At 47.5% G+C, this 13020-nt stretch overlaps 4 protein-coding genes across 4 annotated transcripts; 1 reads left to right on the forward strand and 3 right to left on the reverse strand.

The window, feature by feature from the left end:
• Positions 1-376: 376 nt before the first annotated feature.
• F9C07_1256742 (WD domain protein) lies at positions 377-2610 on the reverse strand. The gene is made up of 6 exons (XM_041289824.2): positions 1974-2610; positions 1645-1744; positions 1478-1544; positions 1078-1415; positions 852-978; positions 377-793 (listed from the first exon to the last, which is right to left on the reverse strand). The coding sequence occupies exons 1-6, from the start codon at positions 2278-2280 to the stop codon at positions 650-652; spliced, it is 1083 nt and encodes a 360-aa protein (XP_041142928.1). The 5' UTR covers positions 2281-2610; the 3' UTR covers positions 377-649.
• A 994-nt stretch (positions 2611-3604) lies between these two features.
• On the reverse strand, positions 3605-3897 carry F9C07_2705 (uncharacterized protein; the record flags this gene model as incomplete). Its single annotated transcript, XM_071510999.1, has 2 exons — positions 3605-3652; positions 3712-3897. The coding sequence occupies 2 exons, from the start codon at positions 3895-3897 to the stop codon at positions 3605-3607; spliced, it is 234 nt and encodes a 77-aa protein (XP_071363846.1).
• Positions 3898-8203: 4306 nt separating this feature from the next.
• laeA (putative methyltransferase) lies at positions 8204-9956 on the forward strand. Its single transcript, XM_041289825.2, has 2 exons — positions 8204-8740; positions 8869-9956. Exons 1-2 carry the CDS (start codon positions 8520-8522, stop codon positions 9755-9757), a joined length of 1110 nt encoding a protein of 369 aa, XP_041142929.1. The 5' UTR covers positions 8204-8519; the 3' UTR covers positions 9758-9956.
• Positions 9957-10659: 703 nt separating this feature from the next.
• Positions 10660-12932, reverse strand: F9C07_2277639 (WD domain protein). Its single transcript, XM_041289838.2, has 5 exons — positions 12462-12932; positions 12348-12409; positions 12202-12290; positions 11998-12138; positions 10660-11926 (listed from the first exon to the last, which is right to left on the reverse strand). Exons 1-5 carry the CDS (start codon positions 12529-12531, stop codon positions 10849-10851), a joined length of 1440 nt encoding a protein of 479 aa, XP_041142930.1. The 5' UTR covers positions 12532-12932; the 3' UTR covers positions 10660-10848.
• Between the last annotated feature and the right edge of the window lie 88 nt (positions 12933-13020).

Raw genomic sequence — 13020 nt, forward strand, 5'->3', positions numbered from 1 at the left:
ACCGCGGCCCCCACGCCTCCAAACCGAGCACAAACCAACGTAGCAATCGCAGTGGACAAACCATCGTCCGATTGAACTCAATTCTGCTGCCTAATTGGTTCATCGGCTGACCGCGTCCTCATAATTGTGGGCTAGTAAAACATTGGAATTCGCAAGTTCCGGAGACGGCGGGCTGTCGAATGGACACTGAAAATTTCCTCTAAGGTTACTAGTATGCAGTGTATGGTACGTGCGCAAATTCTGCATACGACGTATGAACTGGGGGCTGTGGCAGGTTTGTGTTGGGAAATAGATTGTGACGGTCAGCAGAAAGATCTGATATCTACTAGTAGCTATGTGGGATTCGATATAGGGCAGGGTTTGGGTGGAATATCGGGACATCCCGCTTGTAGTAAATGGTGAAATTATACTCAGTACTACCAGGAGTCCGATCCTGCGGATGACGGACTTGGAGGGGTGCAGTTCAGGGTTGTACTGATCCCTGCCTGTGAAGAAGGGTGGATGAAATACGGTCGCAAGACGAGTGGTTTGAAACATACGGGAAGGCCGGGACAATATGACGGCATACGTATTTCCGAGGTCACGTATTTTACATTCTATCGTGGCGGTCAATGCTCTGGGCGAGGTAACGAAACAGACGAGGCCTAATTTAATAGGGTTTGAACCGTCCCTTATCCTTATTCTTTTTTGGCCGCGCAGTCTTGTTCGAGGATTCATCGCCCTGCGCCTCTCCGGACTCCGGTTTCCATGCGCGGACAAATCCGTCTTCGCCGCAAGTAAATACCGATTGGGACTGCGATCGACCTTGTTAGTTGTCGGTCGGATAGAGGAGTTGGCAAGGGGGCGCATACCTGTTCGTCCAGATAGATGGAACGTACAACCTCCTCGCCGTGAGCGCCAGGAAGCCGCCACAGGTTCTCTTGGTCGAATTGCCAGGATGGGTTTGAGGTAAGAGGGACCAAGTCCAAGCGTTTCTCACTGGACAATGTTAGCACACGAAGCATACGCCGAAGATCTTAGGTAGTAAAGGGAAGACAGAAAATAGAAAATATAAGAATAGAACATGACCAAACTAACATTTTATGGCCAGCGGCGACATAGGGGCCCTGACTGCCAATGCATAGCTGAGCGATGTATTCACAGCCTAGGGGCTGTCTCAAGTCTCCAAACTGCACAGGATTAGGCTCCTGCACCTCTTCTTCCGGATCCGTAGCCGGATGAATCGAGAAGACTTCGTCGTGACTGAGAGCGTAGATGGTCCTCTCGCTTAAGAAACCGGCGTGATGTACTGAGCCATGGTTGATAACCTGTACAAGCGCCTCATCTTCGTCTGTAATATCGGTGTTGTAGACGTTGACTAGACCATCCGTGCTTCCGGAAAGCACGACATTGTTCCTCGTTGGGTGATATTGGAGCTGCGAATCATCAAGAAAGTTTGTTAGGGGAAAGTATAACCAAGGTACAGGAGTGAGCCTACCTCAGTGACATCGTCATTGTGGCTTTCAACATACTGAAGTCGAGATTGACCCGGGGATCTGACATCCCTGTTACGTCAGTTAGCAGCTCGTGAATTGGAGATGAGAGTGTGAGAAGTAGTCAACCGGTGATGTGTGGCTGAACCCACATGGAATGCGACGGACTCACCAAAAAGCAACAACAGCCTGATAAGAAACAAGTTCAGTGCCAGCTGCAAGGCTGTTTGTTGCAGGACAACAGGCTATAGATAGAACCGGTGCGTCTCTTGCTGTCAGAGAAAGCGGGATTAGCAATCAGTCGACTGTACGAATGCATCTTAAACTCCAAGTGGTTGGAGTTGGCCAGCACATCAAGATGCATCCGTGTTTATTGCTAGAAGAGGTGCTCCTCAAAAAGAGTGCGACCTTGTCCGTGGCCTTAACATGGCCAAGCAGTAGGTGACAAGGAAAAGGAGGGGGAAGAACAAGGGAGGGTTAAAAGGGAGCAGGGAATCTTACATGTCTCCACCTCTACAACTGCCGACCTTTTGCCATTCCGCAGGTCCCAAAGCTTCACTTTCCCGTCCCTTCCTCCAGTAGCAAGCAGTTGCTGACCCGCATCATACGATTTCAACGACGTAACTCCCTTGTGGGCGTCGGCAGCCACCACAGAAACATGGCTAAGGCTAGCGGCGTCAAACACACGCAGTGAGTCGTCCGAAGCAATGGCTGCGAATGAGCCTGGGCTTGATGAAGCAATGGAGTAGATGTAATTGTCCTGAGCGAGTGAGAGTGAGGAAGACGCCGTGGCTTTGAGTGTATGCATGTTCGGACAATGATCGTCTAGTATAACAAACCCTTGTGTCTGTCCTGTCTTAGGGCAAATTGCCACTTCACGAATCAAAGGCACTGAAGTCTCAGCCTCAGAGGGATAGATAGGTAGCCCCGCAGAGGCAGAACGCAATGCGTGTTTTACTGAGTTAGTTATCGGCCGAACACTGTCTGTTCCTTTCGTCCCACAGGTAGGTGGCTGCCGGGGTCGCGATATCAAGCCAGACGAGGGAAAGTTCTTGCTAAAACCAACTTCTTTGTCTTTTCCTTGACGTGGCTTACTCTGATAGGAATAAGCGACCGAGGAAGGGAGGTTGGTGTTGGATATCACAGACGATTCTTAGAATGGCCTGTTTTCTTTGCTTTTTCTTTTTTCTTTTCCCGGATTCGCCGATGGTACTTCGGAGCCTTTTGGCGGAAGCTGCGCGAGAGCCAAGAAATTTCCTTTTTTGATTCTGCTTTTGGGGGGCCTTTCGTTTGGATGCCTCACGTATGTGGCACCAAAGACTGGCACGGGAAAATACAAACAAACAATTCCAATTACTTGGTCACAAACACAGTTAGGTGCTTACTTACTACAGGAGAAAGCAAATCACCACCAGTTATCATTTTCTTTATATTCCTTTATTCGCTGTTCCTGACAGATTGTGCTATCTTACTCACCAATCATATTTTTCTTCAGTTTGTTCATTTTTTGAGGACCGCTGGCCAAAGGTATTGCCTGGAATATACTTACTGAAACACAAACTATATCAAGGATTGTGGCAATGCCACCTGACATGATAAATGAAGCCGACTGCATGCCGGAACTGTGTCCCCATAGGGCTATCACCGTTGGGTCTACGCCCCCGAGACTTCGTCCCATGCATCCCCGCTTTCTAACCTGAGACGGGCGGAGGTAGAGATCAAGATACACAGCAACCTGAGGCGTTGAGGCCAGGCTCCAGAGTACTACCACAAGTTCTACTTGACGCAGTAGCTCTGTAGGTTTAATCCTAGGAGATTTATACTCACTGGGCGAGAGTGGATGGGGGCAGTCCATTGTCCATATATGAAGTTACTAAGCTGAATCCCCACGCATCTGGGTTCTCACTCAATACGATATACTTCGTCATAGGACAGTATACTGAACAAGTTATTCAGTGATTGCTATCCCACCAAAGGTGAACGGGGTTTTCAATGTTTGCCATGCTAAGAAGCTCGGAAGAACGGATCGAGTTAGCGACGACCTACTGTATGGGTGCTGAGTCGGATATTGACCGACCACAGAATGGAATAAGGGCTTCCGCCGAGGGTGCTGTATGGTGCAGTGATATGAATCAATGAATGGCGGTAGTGGCGACAGGATTGGTTAATGCCCAGAGGAGCTTATTCGTAGTATTATAGCAGTGTGGAGCATTGGGGGGCCAGGAAAAACGAATCGAACAGTTTCTGCCCAGGAGTGTTCCCCTCCATTTCCGAAAACAGCGAATTCAGGAGTAGCTGCATATGCACTGCCGCAAAACAACCCCGAAGCGGTTTCCACGTTCCCAAAAAGGTGTCCCTGCTTGGGGCGTGAAGCATTAAGCAAACCGGGCCGGTGACTGACAGGACGATAATCTCTCAGGGACATTGTAGAGATGAAACCTTTGGATTCTTCATCTTAATCATTGGATAATTGCCGTTTACTCAACCCACTGTGACGCAGGTGGCCCGTTTGGTGCCTCATGTAGTGACTCGAGCCGGGGGTAGTACCCTTCATGCCTGGTCCAGGGCAGTTAGTTGAGAGCTAACCCATGGGGACTTTTTAGCAGGGACTTTGGAAGATGTAGCACTTGGAATGTTTTTTTTTTGTGATCGAGACGCTCTCTTCTACCATTTGGTTGGCAAAGGGGGAAAAGGAAACGAGTAAAGCACTAAGCCGGTCATGGCCAGGCCATTGACAAAAGGGGCAGGAAATACTATCTAGTAGTACCTGGAACTCATCGCATACTACCCTTTTCAGTTGGAGACAAAGACGAGATTCTCATTGGTTACCAACCAAATGCGCATGAAATTGAAGGTCGAGACAACGCTGAGAATAGGCAATCCTCCGTTGTGGTGGTACCGTTGGATTTTGTGATTGGGGCGCATTTCTGCCCTGAAGTCGGTGAGTTGTCGCTCCAAATTTGAAAATGACGCGCCTGATCTTCTGCCAAATACTAAATGGGTCAAACACGAAACACAAGGCGTTCTGCGATATAGACGCCATTCGACACGGAAAAGATAGTGGGCTCTGACACCTCGTTACGGGGCTTTTGAGGCCAGCCGACAGCCTGCTGACGTATTTGGGTTTTTGAGACCCAAGACGAAGAAAGACATGGTAGGCGGCGCTTACAGACAATCTGTGATATGGTACCGAAGATTGAAGTTATTAGTGGAAAAGAAAGGGATGGGAATATTTTTTTTCTCTAATTATTATCTCCTTTTTTTTTTTCCTGTTTCCAAAACATTTTAAAGTTATGGCTATCTCTCAGCCGACCCAGATGGAAGGACGAATAGATAGACACACAAAGCGCCCGGCAGATAATTCCAACGGGATGCTGTACCGAAAACGGTAGTGTGGATACAAAACAAATGATACGATGGGGAGAGGAAGAACCTACTAACCACCCGTAGGGGCAAACCGGCGTAGCTCACTCAGTCACCGAGCTGCAGTTTGAGGGGCTTGCGTTGTTCCACAGCCCAGAGGCGCCGAGAAGAGCGACTTTGTCTCGCTTTTAGTTGCTGAGGCTTCTGGGAGACCAATCGTGTGGCCTACCCAAGAACTCGTTGGTCGCTGAACGTTGTAACCTTCGACCAAGGTTCATTAGGTAAGACTTTTATCCTTGTCCCTGGAATGATGGTCGAGTAGTTCGCTTTTCGATGACGGTGCGTGTAGTGGAGGCCGTATCAAACCGCACGGGACCGTCAACTTTCCAGTCATTCTGAGACATGGTTAACATGATACACGTCGGCGGTACATTATAAGTGAATTCAGAGAGAGAAGAAAAAAGAAGAGGAAAATGGAAAAAAAAGAGTGCGTAGGGGCAGTTGAGCAGGTACCCAAGAGTTGGTTCTCCAAAAGTGCGTATGCACGATGACTTACAATGCAGGAAGCTCAGATAACTTGAACTCATGCATCACCATCGTGGACCCGAGAGTCTGGGAAGCGGTGAGATGATCAACCGATCACACTTGCCTATTACTTACAAATCACATGGGCATGGACTCGGCGCATAGAAAACGTCGTACAGAGTGGACACATACGACCACGCGGTAAGTATGGGATGTGTACCCGGTGATGCATGGACTACTTGCATGCGTATGTACGGGAACCACGGCGCTCGGGGTAAAATTACGGCGATGACTTCCATCGATGTGAAGGATCAATCCGATGTGGATAACCCCTTTGTTATACTCTCAGCAGTACCTATAACGCTGCGGATATACCTAGCTCAAATCAAACGACATATGTAATATCCACCTGAATGGGGATCGAGTATGGTAAGGAACGTTTGTATGTAGAAGTAGTTGATACGTAGTACAGATGGGAAGGTATGTATGTATGTAACATCGTACTGTTATGTATAACTAAAGAGAAAGGCTAGTACCAGAGTCGGTACTGAGCTAAGAAAAGAATCCTGGGGGGAAGTAGGGGAAAAAGGTAAATGGGAAAAAGAAAAAAGGAAAATGAAAAAAAAAAATTTCCTGCCTACTACCCGCAATCCGGCATAGTTTCGTACGAACTTCACGGTCGATCCGCGCCGGAGCGGCTGCACGCAATGCCGTGATTAGTGACCCTGCGGAAATGGAGGGTTGGGGCCAATTCTGGTTTGTTTTTTTCCGGGCGCTACTCGAAGGGAGCCACGCCCGAAGCTTCGAATCCTGCAACCACAGTGCTGGTACCGCTGCCTGACGCTTGTGAGCCTGAAATTGAGGGCAGCGATCGTTTTGCCCACGGAGATATTTTATCTTAGTGGCCCACGAGCAAACTTTCAGTCACCTCACTAAGTGTGGGAGGCGGTCCGCATCCCGCCCGGAAGTCACTTTTCGCTTCTCGGTTGGACCCATATATCTGCATTTTGCTCCCACTTACAAGACAAGGTAGTGCTGACGATTGTGGTGGGAACCTTTTTCTCCCATCCCCGCCGACACAGTGACAGTAGCAGTGCAGAGCAATATGGAACAACGCTTTACACCGTACACAACCCATTATATATATACACTCATATCACCAACGTCATCAATTATCAGGGGAACAGAGGAATATAGGCCATTCCTATATGCCCTACAATATTTTCTTAATCACCTATTTTTTGATTTATCCCACTTATTGATACATTTGTTTATTTATTTATTTATTTATTTATTTTTTTTTTGATTTATATTTTTTTTTTACGACGATGATTGTAGAAGGGACTAATGACATAGTTATCCTCCACAAAGCCTTTCGTAAAATAACTAACCAACTCACCACTATCAGCCTAAATGAGTCGATCGAACCTCCTACCAGTACCAATCTGCTTCGTATATAATAGAAGGTTGTCGGCTCCTTCTGACAAGACATAATCTAATCTAAGATTTAACTGTGGCTTTTGTGCTTAATCGATTTATCTTTTTTATCTATCTACGGAGTAGTTATTCACGGATTTTTAGCTGATAATCTAGGCTACATTTTCAGACTGAATTACGCACAATTTTGGGGAAGTGAGAAAACAGACAGAAAGAGGAGAAAAAAAAGAAAAAGAAAAAAGCATGGGCTAATGTGTGCCCACTGCCCAGACATCTATACCTTGTATGATGTATGTATGATGAGCAAACATAACTGTACATACATATACCATACATACCCTATAATACACCCATACGGGGTATATTTACGTACCTTTTAGGTGTACCCGTATGTATATTGTATGCATGCATGTATATATGTACATGAATACAACATACCTAGATTATATCCAAGTTGTGCAACCGGCTGTTCAAGATCCATGGATAGGTTGAATGGGCGCTACCAGAGTCTTTTTAAGACTAGTAACCACTAAAAGATAATCCATGTAGGGTTGTTGATGACGGACAGGTACTAATTAGGGGATATACCATGGTTTATGGAGGGGCAGTTTTAACCTCTCCAGCCAATAAATCCGATGGGATACCAACCACAACACCTTCTCTAAATCGACACTCTGTTGTCGGATACATTTATTTAAGGCGATTAGTTCGTTGAACTGTCAAATAACACACAAATAGAGGGCATGCTCATACATCCCAGCGTTGCTTACGCCCATCTTCTGCTGGAAAGGAGAGAGGAAAGAGGGAAAGAAAAAGAGTATTACGAAAGGATACTTACCGGACAGTGCAAGGACAGCCTCAGGCTTCTTCCTTAACCGCCCCGCCCTCGCAGCCGTGGGCCCAACGGGGACAAGACAGCGGCTGCAACAACCTTAAAGGCAGGCTTTCCATTACAGGGCTTCTTCTCGCTTCCCCCTCGTCCACCACTACCAATTCTCGCCCCCTCAGGGCTCCGCTCATTAATCTTCTTTTCCATGGTATGGTGCTGGGTGAATTCGTCCCAATTGATGACCTTGGATCGACCACCCATCCATGGTTAGCCGTGACAACTCCTGTCCGTTGTTGACGATTTGCGCCCAGTGATTGCTTGCGCCGTGACCGCTACTTCTTCTGTGGATTTCCCGACTGGCATCGCTTCATCGCGGGGAGACAGCACGGCGTTCTCTATTATTATCTCTTTGCCTGTCGGTACTTTTGGCTGGTCACCGTCTTGGTTTTTCCGTTTCTGCCCTTCTGTGTTTAAGTGGACGTGACCTTTGATTCTCTGCCTGGTCCTATCTCCAACTTTTCTTATTTTTTTAGATTCTGATTTTTGATTTTTGATTTTTGATTTTAATTTTTTTTTCTTTTCTTTTCTTATTTTTCTCTGTTTACTTTTCTGATTCTCCCCCTGAATCCTCGTCTCTCTTTCTAATACTGCGAATGATATCTTGTGTTTCGCTTTTCACTCCCTTAAATTTATGAATGAACTTGCCGTCCATTCACTAGGCTCAGCCCCATTCTACTCTATGTTTTATTCGTCACTCAATATATATACCATATACACAACCTACAAGCGTCCACGCTACTGACATCAGCTTGTCGCCATCGACGTCGGCATTCTTCCCCTCGTCACCATCTTAAAGTACCAAACTTCTTACCGACCCTTCTTCACCACACGGAATGTTTGGAAACGGCCAGACTGGACAGCGTCTTCCGGCGATGGCCTCACCACCACACGACTCGTACTACTCACAGTCATTGGCATCTAGTCGATCAAGGAATAACTCGGATGCTATGGATATCTACGCCATCACAGACAGAGATCCTCCGGCACGAGAACCCTCTGGTTATAGCCAGTGGTACCGTAATGGTTCTCCAAGTGTGAATTCCATTCATAGCAAGTAATTCTTCCCTGTTTCCTTAAATCTGCCGTTGAATTTCTCTCTGGGCTGCGTCAGTTGTTCACTCTGCCGAAGCTGTTATTGTTGGACGACTAATGTTCTTCTCTGTTGTTACTGTCTCTCTCTAGGAGTTCTGAAAAACAGCCTTTCTATGAAGAAAACGGACGAATGTATCATGCGTACCGCAAAGGGGTATATATGCTACCATGCGATGAGCAGGAGCAAGATCGCCTTGATATCTTCCACAAATTATTCACGGTGGCAAGGGTGTCGGATGGCCTAATGTACGCCCCGCATCCCAGGAACGGCCGATTTCTAGACTTGGGCTGCGGGACCGGGATATGGGCAATTGATGTTGCCAACAAATACCCAGACGCTTTCGTTGTTGGGGTTGACCTTGCTCCCATACAGCCCTCAAACCACCCAAAGAATTGCGAATTTTACGCCCCATTCGACTTCGAGAGTCCTTGGGCCATGGGCGAGGATTCTTGGGACCTGATTCACCTGCAAATGGGGTGTGGAAGTGTGATGGGATGGCCGAACCTGTACCGGAGAATATTCGCTCACCTTCGACCCGGGGCTTGGTTTGAACAGGTGGAGATCGACTTTGAACCGCGGTGCGATGACCGTCCTCTCGAGGGACTAGCTATTCGACAGTGGTATCAGTATCTAAAGCAAGCTACACAAGATGCCATGCGACCTATAAACCACAACTCTCGTGATACAATCCGAGATCTGCAGGAGGCTGGTTTTACCGATATTGATCATCAAATGGTGGGGTTGCCCCTTAACCCATGGCATCAAGACGAGCACGAAAGAAAGGTTGCTCGCTGGTACAATTTGGCTGTCTCGGAGAGTATTGAGTCGCTCAGTATGGCGCCTTTCAGTCGTATTTTTAATTGGGACTTGGACAGAATCAGGCGCATTTCGTCAGAAGTCAAGTCGGAGGCGTTCAACAAAGAAATACACGCCTACAATATCCTTCATATATACCAAGCACGGAAACCTGCGAACTGATTCTTCTACCAACATGCGCACGACGGACATCCAAACATGCGCCAGCAGCGTCACTAGTGCCCAAGCTCCGAGTTATGGGGTGGGCGAATTACCATCCAGGCAGTCACCTTTATCTGCTCTTTTATGAGCTCTCCAAAGATGCAGCGAGTTGATATGAGCTTGTGTGGTGCCACTTGTTAGCTTGCACACAACGGTCCCGAGCAGTCATTTGCGTACTGCAAAAGCAAAATCGAACTCATACGGGTCTGTGATCTCTATCTATCTGGAAAATCCAGTGTGTCGGGAGAGCTCCATTACTGGGTATTCGGTCCGAGACGTCCTGTTTAGGCTGTTGGTTATGGCAGCCACGAACGATGCACTGAGCTGCCTGTATCACTCCAGTAGCACTTAGAAGGTTGATGGAAATATACAGAGTTTGCTTTGATTATCATAGGTCCGAGCATGAGGCGGGCGTACGTCTTGCGAAGGGGGTTATACAAATTACCCAGGCCAAACAGGCAAGTCAAAGATCATTTCGTCCAAAAAATACATCGCGATGCAGCTCTTGCCCCTATGGACGAACCAATGGGGCTGCAGAATACTGGCAGGTCATTAATAGGACACGGCATGGCATGCCCTCTGCCCTCTGCCCTCTGCCTGCTCTTAACCTGGCTGTGGCTCCTTCATCACACTTCAGGACCACATCATTCCCTGGCATTGCATGCTTTCCCGCTTGCCAAAGACAGCATATTTATGGCGTTTTGGGTGAGTGTAATGTTGATAACTGTATACCCGGTTTAGTTCATTCTATCTGTGACGACATCATCCAATCATGGTTATTGCTATATTCGAGATTCATAACATGATATCACTTAAAAAGAATATAAAAATTTATATAATACAATGCAAAGAATTTTATCCATGTGATCGTTTGTAAGGTCTCACTACCAGCTAACATGAACCGGAAATGCAAGTGTGTGAGATACCAGTCTTTGGGTATTTCGCCAAAACGCCTCGATAGCCTTCAAGACACCCGCCCACCCAATGACCCAAGACAGATGCTCCTGTAAATTATCTAATACTATAATGTGAACTCATACAATGATATCACTTTAACGCCGGCGGCCCTTTTGTCCCCGGGAGGTACCGTTTCTACCTCCAGTACTTTCTTTCTCACCATCTCCGCTGGCCCAGTCACGGCCAGCGCCGGGGCTACGCCTCCGCATTGTTCCGGGACCGACGGCAATGATGTCCTCTTCACTTTCGCTGTCAGAAATATCTAGAAGCACAGGCATGCGGAAGGATTCCATCTCCTCATCCGTACCGCTTTTGTGGGGCTCGATCGTTAATACGTCAGGAACTTCGTCTTCCTGGTCAAGCCGGCGTTGGTGAATTTCTTCGGCAGGGTGAACGTCAAATTCGTCTTCGCGCTCAACATACTCGACGTTTTCCTCGACTTCACCAAAATCAGGTGCCAGCGCGGACCATTTTTGAGGCGTCACAATCGACCATGTGTAGATGCATCCAGATTCTAAACCGCAAGCGACAACCATAGGGCGAGAAGGGTGCCATTCCACGACGCCCAGTTCTTCTCTAGGACCCTCGAGGATCTTCACCAGGGAACCGTGACTCCGTTCCCAAACGTAAATGTCAGGGTTCATGAAGGTGGATGCGGTGACGAATTCACTCGTTGAAGAAAATGTGACATGGTTCCAACTTAGTCTGTTGACTACGTCCTGGAACTTATGTTCGACCTGAAGCTTGATGTTGGCGGGTTCTAAGTCGATACCTAGCTGGGAGAGGTCTGGCATGAGGATGGTACGTATCACTCGATCGGAGCTATTAACTAGTAGGTCTCGGCCGTTGCTGGCGAGGCGAAGTAGGATCACCACTCCATTGCAAAGACGAGTAGAATGAATTGTCGCGCATGTTTGTGTTTCAATGATGTTGATCCACCCTTTAGATGTACCTGCTATAATGTGATTTCCTAAAGCAGTGAAGATGGTAACACATGTTGAGTGCTTTGCGTCTTGTGCTGCCTGCTTTGCGGCCACAGCGGGGTCAACTTCTTCGGATTTAGGAGGCGGGGGTCGAAATGGAGCGGAGGGAAGAATGCGCTTAATGGGCTTAGGAGATGAGACGTCAACCAAAACAGGTTGGTCCTCAAAGAGAGAGGCAACAAAAAGTAAACTAGACAATCAAAAAGTTTTAGCACGTGATGTCGTGAAAGAAACGTGAAGCGGTGCTCAGAAGAGACTCACTGATTATAAGGATGTAGTTCAGCAATATATACAGGAGCTTCGAATCGGACCGTGCGTACTCGGGAACCATCTTTCAAGTCCCACAGGATACACTTCCAATCTTGTGATGAACTCAGTAAATAGCGGCCATTCCTTGACCAACTGCATATCGATGTATAGTCAGTCGTTCTGCACGAGCGATGTTTCGTAAAACAGTGCACGTACCTCAGGGACTGAATTTGTCTGGTGTGACCTCGTAATTTCCGTGCAACCCCATTTGTCTCTAAATCAAAGATGACCACTGTGCCATCAACCTGTAAGAAGGTCAATAGGATATCGCAATCATAGCGGTTGGTTATTCATTGACTAACTCGTCCGGAGGCAAGATAATCTCCCTTGCGGTTGAATCGTAGACATGTCGCGTGACCGCTTCCTGCAACTGTCAGCGAAAAATTATTGGTAAAGGTGGGATCGACGCAATTTACTCAGTTTCTCTGTAAGCGTGTCTGGATAGTCCTGCGCCAGGACAAAGGGATCGAGAAGAGACAAATTCATTGCGCTGAAACAATTATCGGCATGCGCTTAGGACAAAGTGGTAGGAAAAGTCAACGCAAGAGTAACGAGAGGTTCGGGATGACCCCAGCCCAGACTAAAGGCCAGGAGGAATGGGTGAGAGCAATCATTCAGTGTTCATTTGGTGACCACTGATACAATCTCTACGCGGGGAGATTCACGGTTGATGAACAAATGCTGAAGATTAGAAACAGGCTGACGGGCGGTGAGAGGTTGTTTAGAAAGCAAAGCGGGTGACCCACAAGAACCTCAATCGTAGCTTAAAGATTGGTCACAATGGTGATAACACCGCCAATATCTGCCGAGGACGAGTCTTAGCGTCACAGAGTTTTAGTGAGCGCCACGCTAGCCGCAGGTTGCGGCTCAGAAAACTCGTGCCCCATCGGCGACGACCTGACGTCCAACCATCTCCCTTTCATCACCTCGATACACTGCTTTCCCATCCCCCAACGTCCCCGATCATCGCGTTTG

The sequence above is a fragment of the Aspergillus flavus genome, chromosome 2, assembly GCF_009017415.1.
Source record: "Aspergillus flavus chromosome 2, complete sequence".
Lineage (NCBI taxonomy): Eukaryota > Fungi > Ascomycota > Eurotiomycetes > Eurotiales > Aspergillaceae > Aspergillus > Aspergillus flavus.

Coding starts and splice junctions, on each gene's coding strand:
- F9C07_1256742 (XM_041289824.2), bottom strand. CDS start 2,280: ATGCATACACTCAAAGCCACGGCGTCTTCCTCACTCTCACTCGCTCAG. Junction 1,416..1,477: donor ACAATGACGATGTCACTGAG/GTAGGCTCACTC, acceptor GATGATTCGCAG/CTCCAATATCACCCAACGAG. Junction 979..1,077: donor GTCGCCGCTGGCCATAAAAT/GTTAGTTTGGTC, acceptor AACATTGTCCAG/TGAGAAACGCTTGGACTTGG.
- laeA (XM_041289825.2), top strand. CDS start 8,520: ATGTTTGGAAACGGCCAGACTGGACAGCGTCTTCCGGCGATGGCCTCA. Junction 8,741..8,868: donor GTGAATTCCATTCATAGCAA/GTAATTCTTCCC, acceptor GTCTCTCTCTAG/GAGTTCTGAAAAACAGCCTT.
- F9C07_2277639 (XM_041289838.2), bottom strand. CDS start 12,531: ATGAATTTGTCTCTTCTCGATCCCTTTGTCCTGGCGCAGGACTATCCA. Junction 12,410..12,461: donor CACGCTTACAGAGAAACTGA/GTAAATTGCGTC, acceptor TGACAGTTGCAG/GAAGCGGTCACGCGACATGT. Junction 11,927..11,997: donor GAACTACATCCTTATAATCA/GTGAGTCTCTTC, acceptor TTGATTGTCTAG/TTTACTTTTTGTTGCCTCTC.